Source organism: Pomacea canaliculata, linkage group LG7 (assembly GCF_003073045.1).
Source record: "Pomacea canaliculata isolate SZHN2017 linkage group LG7, ASM307304v1, whole genome shotgun sequence".
Taxonomy (NCBI): domain Eukaryota; kingdom Metazoa; phylum Mollusca; class Gastropoda; order Architaenioglossa; family Ampullariidae; genus Pomacea; species Pomacea canaliculata.
In genome coordinates, this window is record NC_037596.1 from 30,683,835 (window position 1) to 30,703,811 (window position 19,977).

At 34.5% G+C, this 19,977-nt stretch overlaps 1 protein-coding gene across 7 annotated transcripts; it reads left to right on the forward strand.

Moving 5' to 3' along the window:
• Positions 1-228: 228 nt before the first annotated feature.
• Positions 229-19,017, forward strand: LOC112568100. 7 transcript variants are annotated; one of them, XR_003099992.1, is made up of 14 exons: positions 229-474; positions 2,527-2,838; positions 4,586-4,716; positions 5,410-5,490; positions 5,974-6,218; positions 7,236-7,531; positions 9,482-9,839; positions 10,386-10,490; positions 10,783-10,807; positions 11,048-11,088; positions 11,394-11,627; positions 12,059-12,107; positions 12,356-12,429; positions 12,833-14,272. XR_003099992.1 is itself a non-coding variant. In XM_025245202.1 (12 exons), exons 7-12 carry the CDS (start codon positions 9,827-9,829, stop codon positions 18,954-18,956), a joined length of 423 nt encoding a protein of 140 aa, XP_025100987.1. In that variant the 5' UTR covers positions 229-474; positions 2,527-2,838; positions 4,586-4,716; positions 5,310-5,490; positions 5,974-6,218; positions 7,236-7,531; positions 9,482-9,826; the 3' UTR covers positions 18,957-19,017. The 7 variants fall into 7 exon arrangements, 1 of the variants encoding a protein (XP_025100987.1); XR_003099990.1 differs by having other exon boundaries at positions 230-474; positions 5,310-5,490; positions 10,383-10,490; XR_003099989.1 differs by having other exon boundaries at positions 230-474; positions 5,310-5,490.
• The last annotated feature ends 960 nt before the right edge of the window (positions 19,018-19,977 follow it).

Below are 19,977 nucleotides of genomic sequence, written 5' to 3' on the forward strand. Positions count from 1 at the left end.
GAAGTATGATTTATCCAAACAAAACCAAACAATACCCATAACTCATAGTAGCCAAGACTTATCTACAAAATTAATAATAGACCTGATAACCTTTGGATATTTTTCGATTTATGGAGGAATTAGAACCCCATTTAAGACTCTACTTTAGCTAGATAGAGCACACAGTGTATATTTCAATTGGAAGATCGTTGCACCATTTCGCTAAATCTTGCTGTGTTGACCAATGAAATCAGTCTGTCGTAACACGCTTCCCCGTCAGTGTGGTGCAGGTGCCTACTGCCGTCGTGTGTCTGGTGATGTGTGAAGTTTGTGTCACCTGATAGTTTTTAAGTCTACAAGTTAGGCTGTGACACATAACTTCTGAAGAACGCTCAAATCTGACTATCACCAAGGCTAGTTTTTATTTTGACAACTTCAACATCATGTCAACGCTAATTGGATTGATTTGTTTACTATTTATCAGAGCCACACACGGTAGGGGTCTTTCGTTTACTATAAGTAAATATACATTAATGTCTGTGTCTCTAAATGGTTAAGTGGATGATGAGCTTCTGTGTGTGCGTACGTGCATGTGCTTACGTAGTATGTATGTGTGAGGCTGTCAGAAATGGAGCTCCGACATGCGCTAGTTTTGTTTCTGTCTGCAAAATCGCATAAAGTAAATGATTTGTGTATCTGACTTATAATTTCTCCCTGTTATCGTGTTTTGTTTTGTTGTTGTTTTATGCTTTTTTTAGATGCAGGGCATCTTGCAGTATATCTTTCTGGTTTGCGAGGTTTGGTGTTTTCTGTTTTAGTTCACAAGATTTCTTCTTGTGGAATTCGCTTTGTATTACTCCCCTCTCTCTCTCCACGCTGTTCATGTCAACCTCTGTGTACCGTTACAGCATCCATATGGTGATAGCGGTACGATCACATCAGCTATGTCATTCTGAAGCAAGAAAAGTGTGTTACCTTTCAAAAAATTATAAACTCTGACTTAATCGCCAGCCTCTCAGCCTTCTACTGCTGACAGCACAGTTAAATGCATCTATATTATCTAAGGATATAGAATGTTTCTGCCGTTCCTTTTCATCGGAGTATAAATCAGACTATAATGTTTGATAGGACATTAATGATGTTTGAGCACGTAAGAGGTAATGAGAATAACCCGATTGGAAACACGATTCTCACTCTTGAAACTACATTGTTAATTGAGAAAGGGGAGGTAACCAATAAGAAAACTGTACTGTTGTGTGAGCTAGAGCTGCCTCCCTTTAACATCATCGCCAACCGGGAGCAACTTACTAGCGCGATATTAACTTTTACGTATTAGAAAGACTTCAACAGTGCAGTCACCGAGAGTCGATGAGAGCTTTTGGAATTTTCAACATTTAGTAATAACATCCTACAGAGGTTAGCAAAATCCTTTGAAAGACTTCAAAGAAGACGGTGTGGATATTGTAGTTTCTGACATCACTGTTTTACACTACGAAAAGCAGTCAACTGGCTTTATAAGGCCCGCGGGCCGGACGTTACCCACGCATTCTGTACAGGAATTCAGCAGTGTACTACATTTTCTGCCTCTCGACCCGTATGATTTGAGTGTGTTAGAGGAAGTTGTTTACTCAACCGTCAAACTCCACCCTTTGATTACGCATAACCTCTGTGTTTTGACTATTATAACATGACATCAACGGGCAAAAGCTTTCCGAAATAAAGTTCCGACTAGACTCTAGGGTTTTTAACGTTTTACCGTTTTAACGAACGGACCAACTCATCGGCTGCAGTTTATTTGGAGAGGAATAACGGGGCCACCAAGCTCATTGAAAGGACAATGGATATTTACCCCAGAAGAGACCCATGCTCAACACCTAGGTAATTAAAAAAAATGTAGATGTCTGTGAATAATGGACGGCCCTAAAGAAAAAGAAAAAAATAACCCTGAAGCAGCTTCCAGGTACAAAGCAGTACAGTGCAACATTAGGAAACGGATAATGGCAGCTAGGGAGAACGGGATCTAAGACCAAAGCTGAACTATTGCGGAAGGAATGAGAGGAGCCATCACAAGGCATACCAACTACTCAAGACAGATACACAACAAAATCGAAGAGCAATGGCCCCCTTCTTACGGTGATCACAGTATGATGCAAACCAATCGACTTAATATTTCAACGACCTGCACAACTTCTAGCTGACGAAAGACAATAACATCCTTCAAAGGAGTTTGACTAAGTCCCAAAAAATCTACGAATCCGTCAGTCCTACGGAAAGAGGATGAGAGATTAGTAAACAATTTGAAGGGAGAAAACTACATGGCGTTGATAACGCTCTATCCATTTTGTTACACTAAAGCAGAGTGCAAAAATACCTGTGAAGAATAGTACAAAGAATGAATGAAATAACTAGTTATACTTCTTTAAAAGTCATTTATACATAGGGCATCGCTCAGCATCCTATGTGATATTATTATTATAATTTTTATTGAATTAGGTACGAGGCCTACAATGACACTTTTATTACATTGTTTACTCTGTGCTGTTTCAGTTGACTCACAGTCACTGTGCGATTCCAGTACTTACCTGGAGGTAAAAGAAGGCCGAGGCAACACGTTTGTCTGTACAGGGCTAGTAGCAACACAAAACGTCTACTGGTGGTGGAGATCGGAACCTATATCTACCTGTGATCCAAGCTGCAGCAACGACAGGCGCCCTGAATTCTTCCAGATCAGCAGAGCTTCACCGACATCAAGTGACATCGCAGTTTATGTCACCGCATTCCCTGATTTAAATTATTTAGCTACAACTGACCTGTCCTGCCAGCAGACGTCAAGGGTGACTTGTCAGCTGGATGTAGTATGTAAGTATAGTTTGACGATTTGAGCAAGCGTTCTCGTACACACGTTACTCACACACACACACACTCGTGCCCACGCACACTAAAAATAAGACTATTGCTTCACTACTCTTAATAACTTTACCATGGATTAAAGATGGGTGTAAAATGTAGTATCATATCATTTATCCATGTCTTTGCTTTAGTCTTGGGTGATTCCTAAAATTTAATGTAGGGTTAGGGTTAGACTATACCAAAGAGCATTTTTAACATGTGAATAAAGGAAGTCTGTATGAAGGTCAAAACCTGACAGTGCAAAGGAACACACTTATCATCCTTTCCATATGTCTGGGACTTGTGTCCGGCCAAATTTATTCGGCTTTGTTTCTCACTTTGAAATGGTAGCGGGGAAATGGAAGAGCAAAGGGTATGCCCGGATGGTGGTTTACTGGGTGAACTGTTTTTTGCGATGTTGAATTGATGTTTTTGATGTCGCGTCACATGTCTTTCCTCGGAGAATGGTGGCAAAGCTAGAAAGATATATATATATATTTGTTCCCACCTGGGCTTTACACCTGTCATGGTAGCGAGTGAGATCAAATGGGGTTAATTTTAATGTTGGAATACGGGATACAGATTTTCGAGAACGTTCAGCCGGCGAACGGATAAACAGGGTGAGTTTGAAATGGATGGGGAGTCTCCGAGATGAGAGAGAGAGAGACAACTGGTGTAGGAAACTGTCTGAAATATAACATAGAAGTGGATAAGAAAGTGACTGTGTGTTATGACGGGGGTATGATGAGAGTGATGTGTAGATTTTCGTCATTTACGCAAAGGGCGGAGTTAAGCTACTGTCTGGTTCTTCGCTATTGTAGAAGTGTGTTCTCTCTGGGTGGATTCAGTTACATGCCATACTGCTGACTATGGAGTATTTGAACAGTGTCTTACCTCCTTTGACTGTGACTGTATATATGTAGAATTCGTATTAATACCATAGCTCGGGTGGGGTCTCGTACCTCTTTACCTTTGCTTTGTGCTTTCTCTTATGCGGCAATGACCCCATGGGATTTGTGTAGAATACGCATATATGCACTAACACTTATTATGCTTATTTCATTTTACCTTCGTATTATTTTTTATTTGTTTGGCAATATATTGCTGTTTTTGACAGCTTGAAGGCTCTTGTTTGTGAAGTCTAGAAAAACTATGCGAATGACTCTGTGCGGTGTGGAACACCACTGAAATGTTCTTGACACCATACATCTTATTACAGTCATTGCAAAATTGGTAAAGACATTGACTAGTCAGAAGTAAGTAGAACTAACGCTTTTCACAGCATCAGCTGAACGGTTTGTTGAAAGACATAAATAAGCAAATGGATCACAAGTTCTGGCGCAGATTATTGACTTGCATTTTTACACTTTTCATTTCATCATTACACATTGAAGAGCCAGGCAATCTACAGCATGATAGAGACCGCGTTATTTCTTTGTTAGCTGTCTCACGAGCAATGTACGTATTACTGCCATTGTATAAAATATCTGATCAAATCATGTTCACGTCGATCTACAATGTCATTGTTATTATACACAGTTTCAGGCACTTTAGCCATCCTCGTTCTATGCCTCCTTCCCATTATTGTCACATTATATATATTTTTTTCTTTCTCGATGTGTGTGTGTGAATGCGCGTGTGATTAAGAGCGCTCCTGCAAATGCAACGAGTACGCACAGTCTCTTTCTTTCACCGCCGTACATATAATTATTTACAGACCCTGCTGAGAATGCCACATGCCAGATTCAGTTCAGTGGAGACACATGGGAAGTAACTGGCTCGTGTGCTGTTCCCAAGGCCCGGTCAAGGAGAAACAGATATTTGTGTTATGTATACCAGACTTCACAGGTAAGCTTTTCTTACAAATTGTTTAATACTTTTTCAATTGTTTCTCCTATGCCCAACTTTCCCACAAATTAATGTCATGACTGTTTTCTCGAAAATTACTGCCTTTTCTTACCTTATCCAAAGAAGTCTCACTGCCTCACAACCCACAAAACCGGTTTTGAATTGTTTCGCTATTACCACCACAGTGGGTATAGGCACTTTTATCATCTATCTCTGTATATTCGCTTAAACAGTAAATAAACATCAAATCCATGGGCGATTTTACGCTCAACACCTTAATTTTATTCCTTGAAAGTTTGAGAATACAAGAAGTCACGTTATTAAAGTAGAGATTTGTTTTCCTACTTCTACCATTTGGTTATTGTTTATTGAATATTTCTTACACAGTTTACTGTAGCTAACAGTCGTATTCTTTTAAAATTTAATGCCTAATGACTAAATATTGTAATTATCATAACACATCTTATGCATGTTAATATATCTGAAGTTACTCCATGAGTTGTGTTACTTTCGTTTAAAGGAAAAGAAGATACATGAATGTTTTACATGTGTTTATTACTTAAAAACCTCTTTATGTACCGTTTATGTGTCAGCAACAACTTACTTCTTTGGTGGGAAATTTTACAATGAAGACTGATTCGGGAACTAACTATGCTTCTGGCAACTGTGAAATTAAGATTACTCTTCCTCCAGAAGGAAAGTACAACTACAGTGTCATCATTATACCTGGTGAAGTACGAGTGGTTCCTTCCTTTAATGGAAGTAACGAAATCAGTGAGTTGAGTGCTTTGTTTAGACATTATGTCTTTGCTATTTTTTATTTGATTAGTAAATTGTATGAAACTTTCAGTGATATTAGACATATCTTGAGTTTTTAAACAGGTCAATTTCTTTCAGTTACGGATATTTGTATCTGCTATGTCATCTATATTTTTATTTAGTGATATAAAAACCATACCTTTTGTTACATTTTATAAACATTGTTACATATAACCCCGTAAACAACTTGCATACGGCAAGGTGTGCAACAGTTTAGTAACCACTAAGATAATAGCCCACACCTAGTATTCAGGTGAACCCATAGTATTTTACAGAGTGTTGAACTGTTGTTGTACATTAGCCATACAACTCCGGTTAGCGGTCTCTAAATCTGTCATGTTTTGAAGTAATTCCTGCTACAAACCACATTAAATTTAACTACCAATCTTACTGAGATTTAAGAATAATGTACACCATGATAATATATTTTTATTTTAGGACGTCCATCTAAGCCTCCTCACACAACTGTCCGCAGTATGTAACAGAGGGTGAGGACATAGACTGTCTGTGCTACTCCGATGACCTGGGACTTCCATCTGGTTCTCTTGTCTGGAGAGGCGCAAGCTCTTCGAGGCTCAAGATCGACAAAGTAAACAGGTCATACAGTGGGACAAGCAATACGTGTAACTTGACGTGGAACAAAAATGCTGTACAAAGTACACAGTACACAGTAACAGTAAACTGTAAGTTTACTTTGGAAAACGTCATTTATATAGTTCTTGTCTTTACCCTTGCTTGGGATGCAAGTTTTATTCATTTTACGTTTCTCTCTTTAACCTGCGTCACTTGTTCGTGTGATATGTATGAAATCTTTTGTATTTTGCTGTTTCTGATGTTTCATTATGAAGTATATCTTGTTGTCATGTATCATGTATGTGTCGTATTTTTTTCATTATTTACAACGCTATTTACTTTTGCCTGAGAAACATCTACAATTTTTTTATCATAAAGTAATCACAATAAAGCCAGAACTCATTTATTTTACAATGTATTGCTCATTCCTTAATCGAAATAGCACACCTATTTATATGTGTCCTAGTTGTTCTTGGAGAAAAAATTTGACAACAGCAGAGTTACCCAAAGAAAACTAAGCACAACAGACGCCAATTTCTGGCTTTCTTGTACTCTAATAATATTTTCCTGACTAGGGATAACAAATAATTCGCAAATTACTTGGTTCTATTCTTACCAAATTAATTGATGTTGTAACTATATTTTTGTATTAGATAAGTGTATTTTTTACTTTAATACCCATTCCACTCCCCGAGCATCATTTATGGGGATGAGCTTACTGAAAACAGAAATGTTCATTGTCATTGTACCTAATATTTATAACGGTTCTTGAAAGTTTGTTATTCAGGCATAACTTATAGCAGGTGATGCTTTAACCAAGTTTAAATGCCTTGTTCTTTTACTGGTCAAAATTATACTTATTAAATTTATCGATTTAATACGAACGCTACTTTGGATTGCATAAACAAACGCGTCGATAATTTAAGTATAAACATTTTTTAATTTACTTATAAACATTTGTACTTATTAAAAGTTATTAAAACTTTAAAGTGTCGCTTATTTAGTACGCTTTTAATGATGCCACATTTGTGGGCTTCTTTTTCTATTTACATAATATACTAAAATAACATAATCATACTTATTCAAACGTCGTCACGAATAAAATGTTTTATGAATTTTCTTTTTAGATGCATCCCGAGTGCTGAAAGTTTCAAGATTGGTGACAAAGAAGACGCTGTTGTAAATGTCACAGAAAACACAAATGTGTCCGTAGTTTGTCAAGCTGAGGGAAGACCACTGCCAACAATAAGTCTCTTTAGAAAGGGCAACGACAACCTAACTCAGAACCTATTTGTGGCTAATAATAAGTCGGACCTGAAATATACTATAAATGTTGTAAACTGTGAAGCAGCATACAACTACTTTTGTAAATCAGAAAACAGTATTTCTGCGGACCAAAGAAATATACTTCTGATTGTTTTGTGTAAGTATTATTGTTTTTTTAAGTATTTTTCAAGAACTAATTTTCCTACCAAAATGCTTATTAACACTATTGTTATTTTAAGTGTAGTTACAACTTTAATTATTATTGATCTATTTGGGTTTTTTTTCTATAATATTTGGATATCAGAGACATTTGACTTATATTCACTCATTTGTTTATTTATTGTAGTACTTTTAGTTTTTAATGTCATGCATTTATTTAAATAAAATTTAGATACATTAAGTGTACAAATAAACAGTTATATAGCATAATTATTTTCAAGAAAAAACTAACTGAAAGTCCTAAGGTATTATTGACACTGAATTCACATAATCCTTCGTGGAGAACTGCTCTGAATAAACCACTAATAATTACAATACCTTTGAGCACCGAACAAGCTGAACAAGCTGTATGTTAGAGTTTTCCGGGCTAGCAGGCATTCATTGTGAGTCACACTTTCAAAAAAGATGAATGTCACAAGTGTAAAAGGACTTGAAGAAAGAAATATCGTTTTATCAAACCGGACTTGACCGAGTTTCACACTTACAATACTGCACACTTGGAAGCTCCAGACTGATAAATGCAGGTACGCTGTTGAAGCAAACCTTGTAGTCAACCTAACAAAACAAGTCACAATCGAAAGAAGGAAACTCCACTGGTTATACTACTAAGACAAGTAAAAGAACTCTCTGGAGCATTGCTGCTGGGACAACTTGGCATATGCCGTGTCGGGATTCGTCATTTTCTGTCATTATACGAACAATCGTTGCAATTTCTGTCAGCATCACAGCTAGGTCAACAACAAACCTGAATTAAAAAGTCACTTCTAAAATAAGAAAGATGCCACAGCTTTAGAACCCTCGACACGATGCACACGCCTACAGTTTCTTTAATGAACGCCAGTTGTTGGTATATACTTACAGAAAACATGCTGTCTTAAATTGATAGACTAAATACCGGAAAAAGCGATGGAACAAAAGAGATACCTTCTAGTCGCCTACTTCTAAGTAACTTCTAGCAAAAGTATGAAACGGTCTAGAAATAGAACAGGAACACAGAACTTCGACTATTTGGCGGATCTCTGTTAAGGTTTGATTTGCGTTAGGCAATTGACATTCTGAGATCAAATACTGTATTAATGATGAGATTTATTATAGAGTATCTATTTGACAAGAACTTCCTCATCGCATGCAGAGAACCGACAGAGTAAGATTCTATAAGATGTAAACTAAGCTTACAACAGAATGTAGTGGTGAAGAGCAAAGAAAAGTATACATAAAACAACAATAAATCACTTTCTTTAACTACCAGCGAGCTGCTCTCTCAAAAATTGCATTTCCGCAGAAGTGCGTAGACCAGGATTTCAAAAGTCACAGCGACTTTACTGAGGAAAAAAATGATTTAGCACTAAATGTCTAGTGACGCCTCGTGTGTTGGCACTTTATCTAAGACCATCATTCAGAGGGCTCATGAAAAAAGGTGATGAAATGTCAGTATTCGGAAAAAAAGGACTGGCTAAATCATTAAGAAGAGGACAAATCTTCTAGCGCTAAACGTGTTTGCCACCTCTCACCAGAGGTCTCTGCGAAGAACATTGTCAGTCACTGTACTTATCTAGTCTCCTCCTCCCTTCTTTCCTTTACCAGCCACACTCCAGAGACTAAACTGGAATAGAACTGAATAACAGATTGCGATTTTTTTAGTTGATGCAGAACTGTCTTTAAATGTGTAAATACGTATTTTTTTCTTACCATACTCTTCTTTATAGTTGTAGTAACGGAGTCTATTTGAAAAAAAAAATTACAAAACCTTTTTTTCAGGAAATTAAAATAAAAAATCCAGTTTATATCTTTGTCATAAGAAATGAATATTTTTAATGTTCCATAACTAACAATCATATTTATTATTTATTTAGTTTAACTGGAGTTTGTAGTTGTGCTTATTTGACAGGTTCTCCTAAGAAAACTTCGAACGACTCCTATTTCACAACGTTTGTGGATGGCCAAGCCGGTCTGACGTTTAAAATGAATGCTTACCCTCCACCCAATCTGCTAGGAGTAGTTTACAACGGATCAGCAAATAATTTCATCTCCAGTAAATCTGAATATGAGAACAGTGTGAGGTCTTCTTGTTCATCTGATACATCGTACAGCTCTATGATTACTTGCACGGTGACTCTACTAAACCAAACCATCTACACCCCCTGGGTTTTACACCGTTACTTTCAGCAATGATCTTGGAGACATTTCATTCGCGTTTGAAATCAAAGAAAAATTACTGCCAACAACAAAAGCAATGGAAATAACAGGTAAGGGTTTAAGTATTATTGTTAAACGATATAAAATTTAATTGCATTGATATATACGCACATAGTCTATGCTGGTTTGTAAACGTTCCTCTGCATCCTTTGCAAGCGACCGAATACTTTACATTGTACGTTTCATTTTAATACAGATATCCTATTTCATCATTACTATCCCTTTAGTCTGTTGAGTGCGCAGGTTGTTAAACAAGCAAAAAATCTTTTACTGTAACTAAAAATATATTTTTATTAAAATAAAAACAAACAAGGAATGAATACTTTATCAGAAACTGTTATGAACAAGTTGACTATTTTTTATTTTCCACAGACTACAAAATAATACACAAATATAAAGACTGCGGTTTATTTAATCTTTTGGCTACTTTAAATATAAAAGATATTAAAACATTTATATTTTTTAAGTTTTGTCTCCGTGGTTTTCGCACTGTTCCGACCACTACATGTATGTCACTTAAAAATGAATTACTTTCACGATAAACGTGACATACAGTTCTCCAGCATCCCGAGAATCTTTGCTTTTTTTGAAAGCAGATTCACCTGGTCCTGTAACAGGACCTATTGTTGGAGGAGTTATTGGAGGAGTAGTTTTTCTTGCGCTGATTGTAGCCATTATCATCTTTATTGTTCGACGAAAAGGTTAGTAATATTTTTTTAAAAAGCAGAAGATTTAGGCAATAGTTATTGATACTTATTCTAAAATATTGATGTTCGTACCTGCCTTTTTTTTCTTTGCTTATAATCTAATGCGTAATCTAAGGTATCAATGTAAAAAATGCTTTACATTCACTGATTACTATTTTAAAATGTTATATTGCAGTAAACGTAAAAAAAAATAGCTAGCTAGAATATTCTTGCCAAAAAAATCAATGGTCGCTTAACGATAGAATCGTATTTTATTTATGATTAAAAAAACGTTTATCATTCACAGGAAAACGTAACAAGGGCCCCTCACTGTGAGTACTTTTGCATTTATTTTTAGTTTGTTACTTATTCTCATTTTAATAAATTGTTGTGTCTAAAAGCAGATTTTAAGACGTAACATGAATTTATTTACATTGTCATTACATTTGTTGAGACTATAACAATGTAAAAAGTTAAGAGTTTCACTAGATTTCTAAGTGAATGGTTGGGCTTTTCTTTATCAACTTTTATGCGCATTTTAAGCAGATATCTCTTAAATTGTTTTTTGGCAGACCGAATAACGCTGTGGAAGAAGACTTTAGTGAGGAACAAAGTCAGTATCTTTATACTCACACACACGGAAAGAAAGAGAGAGCGTAAAAGAAATAGAAACAGTATTTTTTTCTGAAATAAACGTTCCTAAAAAGAATTAGAAATACTAGAAGAATTCACATTTTAAAAGTGTTCTTTATTGAAATATATTTTTTAGATTGTATATATATATAAGATGTATGATACTTATTGCTCAGTATAATCCTGCACATATAATTCAGTGTACGTTATGCTTTAAAAAAATTATTAGCAGTTCAAGCTAAATCTAGCAAGAGTTCATGGACTTGTACACTCTTTTTATGTCAGATAATAGTGCAGAAACACCAAAGGAGGTGTATGCCATCGTCGACAAGAAGGATCCAAAACCGACTACAACCTCGACGATGACGGACGTGTATGCTGATGTAGTCAAGAAGGGAAAAGAACGCACTGAACTCGACTTAGTCCCCTCAACACTTTCCACAACACCTGAGGATGCGGCAAAAGATAAAAAAGGAAAAATCAGCAAGACACATGGTAAAGGAAAAAAGAAAGGAAAAGGTATTTAACAGCTTTCGTTAACTTTCAGTACAGTATTTTTCAGTTGTTTAGTCTTTCTAGTCATAAAGATTAATGTAGGCTTGGAATTGAAGACACTGTAAAAAAATGTACTTTCCCTGGGTGGCCACTTGAAGAATATCTATTCTACATCATTTTAAGCCAACCGTTGGTTATAAATGTGTGTGCTTCATTCTTGATTCCATTTGATTTACCTTAACCTGGTATGTCAAACTGTTTGTAAGTAAAGAACAATTTGCTCTTCTCGTTCATGTGTGTCCGTGTATTGAAGCGTCCTAATTATTGTAAGCAGGTGTATTACTGTCTAACAGTGCTTGTCTTTGTATCTTGATCCCAAGTTACTTTATGTGAAGTTTATTTAGTTACTTTGTGGTCAACTTAATAAGTAATGACATTTTTGTTTTATCAAAAAGGAGACAAAAAGCCATTGTCTGAAAAGAACACATGGTATTAAAGGCGGAGGTAAGGAAACAACAGTTCTTACCACCCTAACTTTATATTACAGTATTCTTGAGACAGCGTACATATTGGTGTCTTCGTGTTTGCTTTCTGGTAGGCATTAGTCATGTTTTGTAAAAAGACACACATGTAAGTCAGTGTCTGTTTAAAAGATAAACTACCAAACTCAATGTTGTGTCTTTATATAAATCATTTCCATGCATAATTTAAGAAAAAAATGTATATTTGGAGATCTATATTTGTTCCATCAGGTGCCTTGTCAATGTCTCCAATGGCAGAATCTGAGTACGAAAACTGTGGGTTCGATGACAAAGAACAAGAAAAGGTAGGTGCTGTAAACATAAAGAATGGGTTTAGAATGAGAGACCGAAAGACATTGTAAACATAAAAGAGAAAACTTTTTTTACCGTAAATAAAAAAATTCTATCATATTCTATCAATTCCAGCTTTTCAAGTGTTATTTGTGAGCTGCTAAGACGCATTAATCGCAGGAACCAAATATTGTAATAATAATATTTGACTGCACGCGTTAAATGTAAATAGTTAACATAGTTTACATATACTGAATCTGTGAGGTCTACAAATGCATGGAAAAGTAATGCGAATGTTATCTTGAAATGTGTTTTAGAAAACTCAGTCATAAATAAGTAGACATTTTTCAGAAAAAAAGTATTACATCTTAAACAAAGCTTTTGAGAGAAAAACATAAAGCATTAACTGCATTTCAGGAAAGAAAAGGAGCAAAAGAAATCCAGCGACGAGGCCAGCAAGGTCTCAACTACACCACTGTCGTGTTTGGCAACCCCACGGTCACACCCAACACCACCACCAGTATCGGAGCCCACTGAGTATGCTGAAATAGTTCCACGACAGAAGCCTACAGACTAAACAACTCTTCTCACTAATTTATGCTATTTTTAAAAGTTTTTTTTTTTTAAAAGCAATAAAATATGTCGTTTCTGTGTTTGAATTTTTCCATTTTAATTATTTAGTTATATTCATCCTTTAAAATGTTATATTTTTTATTCATCACGTAGTAAAATACATTCATATGCTTTTATGTCATTTCAAATCGCAAATAAGTTGTTTACGACTCATCAAGAAATACTCTTTTTTCAGAAATAAATAAAGAAGGTATTTAAGCAAATAATATACTATTTATTTTACTGCTGTCATAAAGAAATAATTCCGCTGTTATGTACAGTTTATACGTTTTATAATCTTTATTATGACTTAGCTGTCTTCTGAACTGTAAATTGTATATAATTACAAAGTTTTATGTATTAAATAGCTCATTGACTTTAATAACACCTTTCTGTTGTTCATTGTTTCTGCTCAGTTTGCTGAGATCATGGTAGTACTACCTAAAACAGTATTGTTTACAAATGATAATTTTAACTTTTCATTAATGCTTTAAGTTTTAGTTAACTAAAGTAAAAAGTTACCTTTATTTTTTTATAATTTCTATATTCATGCTAAGAAAACCCTCTTTGTAACGATATCATGTGTAAAGCTCGATATAGCTATAAAGTCAACGTTTGAGACAAAAGATCACATGAAGCAATATGTCAGTTTGAGTACTGCATGGTAAAATAACAGTTTGATTGTTATCTTACTTCTATGCAAAATCAAAAATAGCTTTTATGTCTAAAGCTAGAGCAGAAATATTTCTACAGATGAAAAGTGTGTTTGTGAGAAGCTAGGAGAAAGAAAAGGAAAGTGTTTCAAAAAGAAAAGAGGAAGTAATCAAGTGTTGTAGACCATATTTATGCTAATTAGCACTGATACATGTTTAGAAGTGTAAATAAAACTTTAAGTCTAAATGAACAGACATTGCACTACAGTTTGACATGTTTAATTTTTTATCATTTTTTTTATAATCGGAGAGAAAGAGAAAGATGTTCCGGATCTGAAATTCTAATTTATAACGAACAACTACCGTCAACAGACATAAATGTTTGTACAGTGCTCTTTACTTCCTAGTTAAATATAATTCATGCAAACTTTGTCTAAAATTTTGGAAAGTAATATTTTTTGTATTGAATCATTCTATGTCCTCCTTTACAGCTAGCTGTATTTGCTTTTACATATAAGGCCATTAAGGCTAATTGTTCTTACAAGTAAGTTTAACATGTACATGACCAAAATGCTGTTTTACAAAAAAAAAACAAAAGCCTATCTAGTTGGTTCTTGTATGACCAGTAACTTGTTACTGCACTTACAAAGTAATTGTGCAAACAAAATTACTATTATGTTTATTTTCTATGCTTACCGGGCATTATATCTGAAAAGAACTTAAATAAAGAGTTTAAATTGGACTCAGACAACGACAAATACAAAATTTGGCAGTGAGTACTGGGCATCTAATTATGTTTATCATTCACTCCAAAATATATCACAGCCTGACAAAAAGATGTATTTTAAAGTTTTGCATGAGTTGCCTATTTGATAGGCTTCAATATATACTTCTATTTTTGCATATTAATGCAGAACTTTATTTTTTGTTCTTTTTGACTATTTACATATTTGTAAGATCAGCATTGTTATCCAGTTTGTCGTTTTTAATATTTTACAACACAGTATTCATATAAATGTAAAACGTTATTTTTAATAAAGCATTTATCTTACGGTTCAAAATACTTTTTGTTGTGTTGTATACACGATATGGTAGAGAGAGAGAGAGAGGAAATGAAAGGAGGAAAGTCAAACAAGAAAACAAAAAAAAAAAGTAGACCACCTGTGACTTCATATACCTTTTGAACGAAAGATGCACAAGTGCAGCTAAGAGTTTTAGAGATGTGTCCCAATAACATTCACATACTTTCACAAACTTTCTCCAGTTATCTTTCAGTCCCTCTGTACTACTGTCCATCCTTATGCCCACTTATCCAAATCACACGTTTGTTAGTTTTCCCATCTGTATGTGCATGGGTATTCTCTGATCTTGAGACTATTTTCTCTCTATATACATATTTAAAACTAATAGGTAATCCAAGCTTTAAAACGATTCTTTTAACAGATTGTGTGCAATATTACCTATAGCTCTGTGTAATAACATTGTGTCTGCAAGTGCTGTATTTACTGTTTCTTCAGAGCCAGAAGGTGACAAAAGTGCAAACTCTCAGATAGTGCTCGGAGCAGGACTTGGCGCTGGATTAGGCCTTGCATGTGTTGTTGTCATTGTCCTTGCTGTCATCATCGTGAGGCTGCGAAAAATGATTTCGAGACGGCATGATGGTGCGTGTATAACACCAGCTGTTACATGTGTCACACTTCTGTCTGTCTTTTGACTGCTAAAAAAGTTCCCTGCTTAATCAAACTGTGTCGGTCAGCGGGATCACATAACACTACTTTTCCGTATCAGGGAAATATGAAAACCTGAGGTCAATGCTTGCTGAAAAAATTAACACACAAAAAAGCAAATATAACTACATATTAGCAGTCAGCCCAAACATGGAGTTTAAATGTCTCACAATCTTAAATGTTTTCCCTTCACAAGTATTTCCAATGGAAAGTTAGAGCTTAGGATCAGTAAAACACATTCAGATCCGAACCCATAAACGTTTCAGCAATCAGTTAATCTGTTAAGTGTTTGTATTTCATTTCTCTTTAACGATCACTAGCTTGAACCAATTAATGAATGAGAAAATAATGATGAATATTGGGCTTGATATTTCCAGGTTAAGCTCACTAGTAATGTAGGTATAAAAAGTTTAGAGGAAAATAGAAACTAGCACGCATGCACACACACACACACACACGCACACATGGACACAAACTGCTCGAATGTTTTTATTTCGTAAAATACTGTCAACACAAGGTCTATCAGTTACACAAGCATTACACTATTATTAGAAAGAGACAAAAAGATTTTAAAAAGTGCATACTTTTAAGGTTGTGGCCCTAGGCTTCTCAAGGAGTAACAAGGACTAAACTACCTGTAAGGCCAAATGGGGAGCAAATATCTCTGTGCCTGTAACACTGTCATATAGACTAGATGCTTTGATACCCGTGGACGCAATGAGCTTTTCTGAAATATGGTTCAATTTGTAACATATTGTCGTTCTTTCGTAACAGAGTCACCACCACATCAGTATTCCGAAGCGTATGTACAAACTGATCGTACACTAATTATTTAAATCGGTTTTACTAATTTAGAAGCAAAGTATTCACGTGACTTGCCTAAGAGATAATTGAAGACATCGTAACAAAGTTAATATTCTTGTTGAGAATGTAACAGAGATATAGACCAACCATCTTAAAAACGCTAGGGAATAAATTAGTCATGTTATTATTCTGTAATGTTTATTTTAAAATGTATAATGTATTAATTGAGTGGAGTTATGCCAAAATTTTTTGATTTGATATTTTTTTCTATTAATGAAAAAAGGAAATAGCCGATCAACTATACATATATAAGTAATAAGGAATTAAAATAAATTTGCGCATCTATATGCAAAAATTTAGTATGCCTCAAATTATTTTGATTAACTCCTGTTTATACATGTAGTGTGACACGTCGCTTGTTTCTTCTGAAGTTAGTGTTGCATATTGAATGTGCAACAGACATGCAGTAATTATAAACACATTGAATACAGCAGCTTAGCAAAATGTTTACACGCTTTGTATGAAACAGCTATGTAAATATTTATACCTGCTGATGGTAACTGCTTTGCAATAACCATGTACAGTTATTCGCTGCAATAAGACATTCCATTTGTGTGTTTATGTACCTAGTTCATATTATTTTCTATTAGATGACCCAAATCTGACAATGACAGCTTAGTGGCTCTTGGAAAGAAGTCACTTAGGTAAAAGGAAGAAGGAATAAGACAAAGGAAACAGAAAAAAGAATCAGATAAAAAATGGATTAAAAGAAAAGAAATCAAGATCAAGAGAAAAGGTCAAAACAAATAAAGAGAAATAATTTGTACTCGTTCCATTGTTCCACTCATTCTAAAAACATTAAATTCCACCACAAACTTATCAGCATTGAGTGGGAATATAATTCAGCCCCTTCTTTCCATCCATTACAAATGTGCATTTTTGCAAGTGTGCATAAAGTACTGTTATCTTGCCTTTAGGTGCTTATCTCATCCATAAGCCAGCTCTGCATTAAGATTTGTTTGTCATCATCACATTGCGGTTAAAACTTTTTCTACACTAGTATTAACCTACTTACGTGTGTGTATGTTCGCTAGTGTAAAGTAGTTTACAAATGGAAGAGAAGGGTTTGATCAGCCCCATAAATGCTCCTGACTGAAAATTTACAAAGCTGTTAGATTTAGATGGAATTTTCTACTCGGAAATGGGTAAGTCAAGAAAGCCTGATTCAACGAGATAAAATTTTAAAACACTGTTAGAAAAATCTCTGATGTCTGTGGTATAATAAAAAAAATAGTTTTTTTCTGATGTAAGCAAAGATCAAAGAAGTTTGCGACTCAGTATGTGCTTTACTAACTTGCTAAGTGCGAAGAAATTTACCATGTCTGAAATAAAGAGAGGCACATGTATTGTGTCAAAAATGTTTTTGCTTGCCACATTCTCATGTGAGTATATTCAATAGCTTATTTATTTATTTACTTTTTAATATCTACAAATATATAGAGCTAATATGCATAATATACTTTGACAGAAGGAAGCTCTGGTAACATTTTATTTACAAAATATTTGGATAGAACAAAGTTATTTCAAAATACAAGATTAATAGTTTCTGCCAAGAGAGCAGCATCAATAAAGATTATTTACATTGCTTATACAGCTGAAAGGCAGACAGACAGAAAGGAGAAAGAACTCTAAAACAATGAAATTGTTTTAATTTTATTCAATTTGTCTTTTTCTCACTCAGTGCCCCGATTGCTTCCGTGAGCAATGGTAAGTAGTCCGGCAGTATTAATGTCCTAGTGTATTTAAAGCAAACTGTAATATTAAGATTTTGAAATACAAATGAGTTTAAAGCACTTCATTAAGTATGATAAATTCATTTACAAACACTGAAATACAATGAGAAAGAGAAAATTATCTGAAGGAAAATTGGAGTGACATTAAAGAAGAGAAAAAAAACCTTAAAAACAAAATAATGAGTTTAACTAACCTTGTCTAAATTTACCCTGTAGATCATGTCTATGGTGAGATACCCTTAAGGGAAATTAAGAGTCAGCGTTCATACCAAAACCTTGAAAGCTTAAATGGTGAGGAGACTACCCCAAGTACAGGTACATATTAAAAATTGTTCCAGAGTTCACGTGTTTGAAAACATAATAATATTATGATATTTTCATTCTATTTTGCGTGCTTTACACTTTATTAATTATCTTCCCTTTACATGTAATTAAAGGTAGACTGTTTATATTGCTGTACAAGAGATACACAAAAATATAAACTTTAAAGGAAATAAAGAAAAAAAGAGAAAGCAAAATAAAATTTTTAAATATAAATTAGCTGTTATTAATCCATCTAATCATAACCACATACCTAATTAAACTGTAATAATTTCAATAAATACTTGAATTACTTTTCTATAGTTCTTATATCGGAAACAGTAAGAAAAACACTTTAGTATAGCGTATAGCTTACATTAAAGTGACGGCTTGCGAGTGTAAATGTTTGCACTTCTCATGTGTGTGTCTCTGTGTGTACGTGTCAATGTGTATGTTTGTGTGTGTGTGTGTGTGTGTGTGTGTGTGTGTGTGTGTGTGTGTGTGTGTGTGTGTGTGACTATTATTATTAAAAATGCCAGCAAAGGAAACCGAAGATCAAGACACATACCACATTTACGAAGTTCCCAAGGAGGACGAAAACACCAGTGATCCAGTTCAGGAGGATTTCTACGAGAACAAGGGATTTTCTTGAGAAATTTCTGTGGTTGTTCCAGATATTCCAGAAAGAGCAGTAACCAGGTGTGCGGGGGGGGGGGGGGGGGGGGGGGGGCTCTTGTTGTCCTGCGGTTTAAAGAAAATTGATTTCCTAGTTAAAGTGTTCAGTATTTACCATTTCTTCTTACAATGACTAGTTTCCATCTTTACTTCAAATGCAGTCATACGCGTTTTTTAAAAGAAGTATTTACCACAGTACTTGATATTACAGGGTTTTGAATGTCTATGTCAAAATTAAAGAGTTGTTTGTTACATTCACCAATTAGTATTTACAATTATCAATTTTATTGACGATAGAAACTCTTTGTAATATTTAACGCTACTTATAATAAAGACACCGATTTTATCAACTTTGTAATTTTTAAATATTTTTTGTGTATATTTATAAACATTATTTTTTTAAATACACTGCTTGTAGATTTAATAAAAAAATAGGCAATACAATTGTTTTCCTATATAGGTATCTTGTTCTTTATCTTTTTGCAGTATTTTGTTTTCAATTTTACGATAATTTCGAAAGAGAACTAATACATTTCTTGTATTTATTCTTGCACTTTCATTACTGATGAGCTATTTTTGATGATCGAATCGTATGAAATTGTTGTATATACAGTAATTATGCAATTTTAAATGTGAAATATATTCTTGTGATAAAGATATTTTAAAAACAGAATAGATACTCGTCTTATGTATCTGGCAGCATTTTTTAAATGTGTCTATTGACTTGTGTATTTATTTGCTTTTACATTTTACACTTTCAAAAAACAAACGAGAGAAAAACACGCATTAACAGCTAAGTAAGGGAGATCGGACAAGCTTCTGATCTTCTAACTGTTGTTAGTGTGTTTTTCAGTTTCTTGACATACTAGAGTTTGAATTTAGTAGAAGAACAAGTAGTTGATTCCTTTACTTTACACCTAATAACAAGGTAATACTGTCAGAAGTCGCTTGTAAAGTGAATAAACATGAAAATGTTATGTTTTAGACATGACATGCTT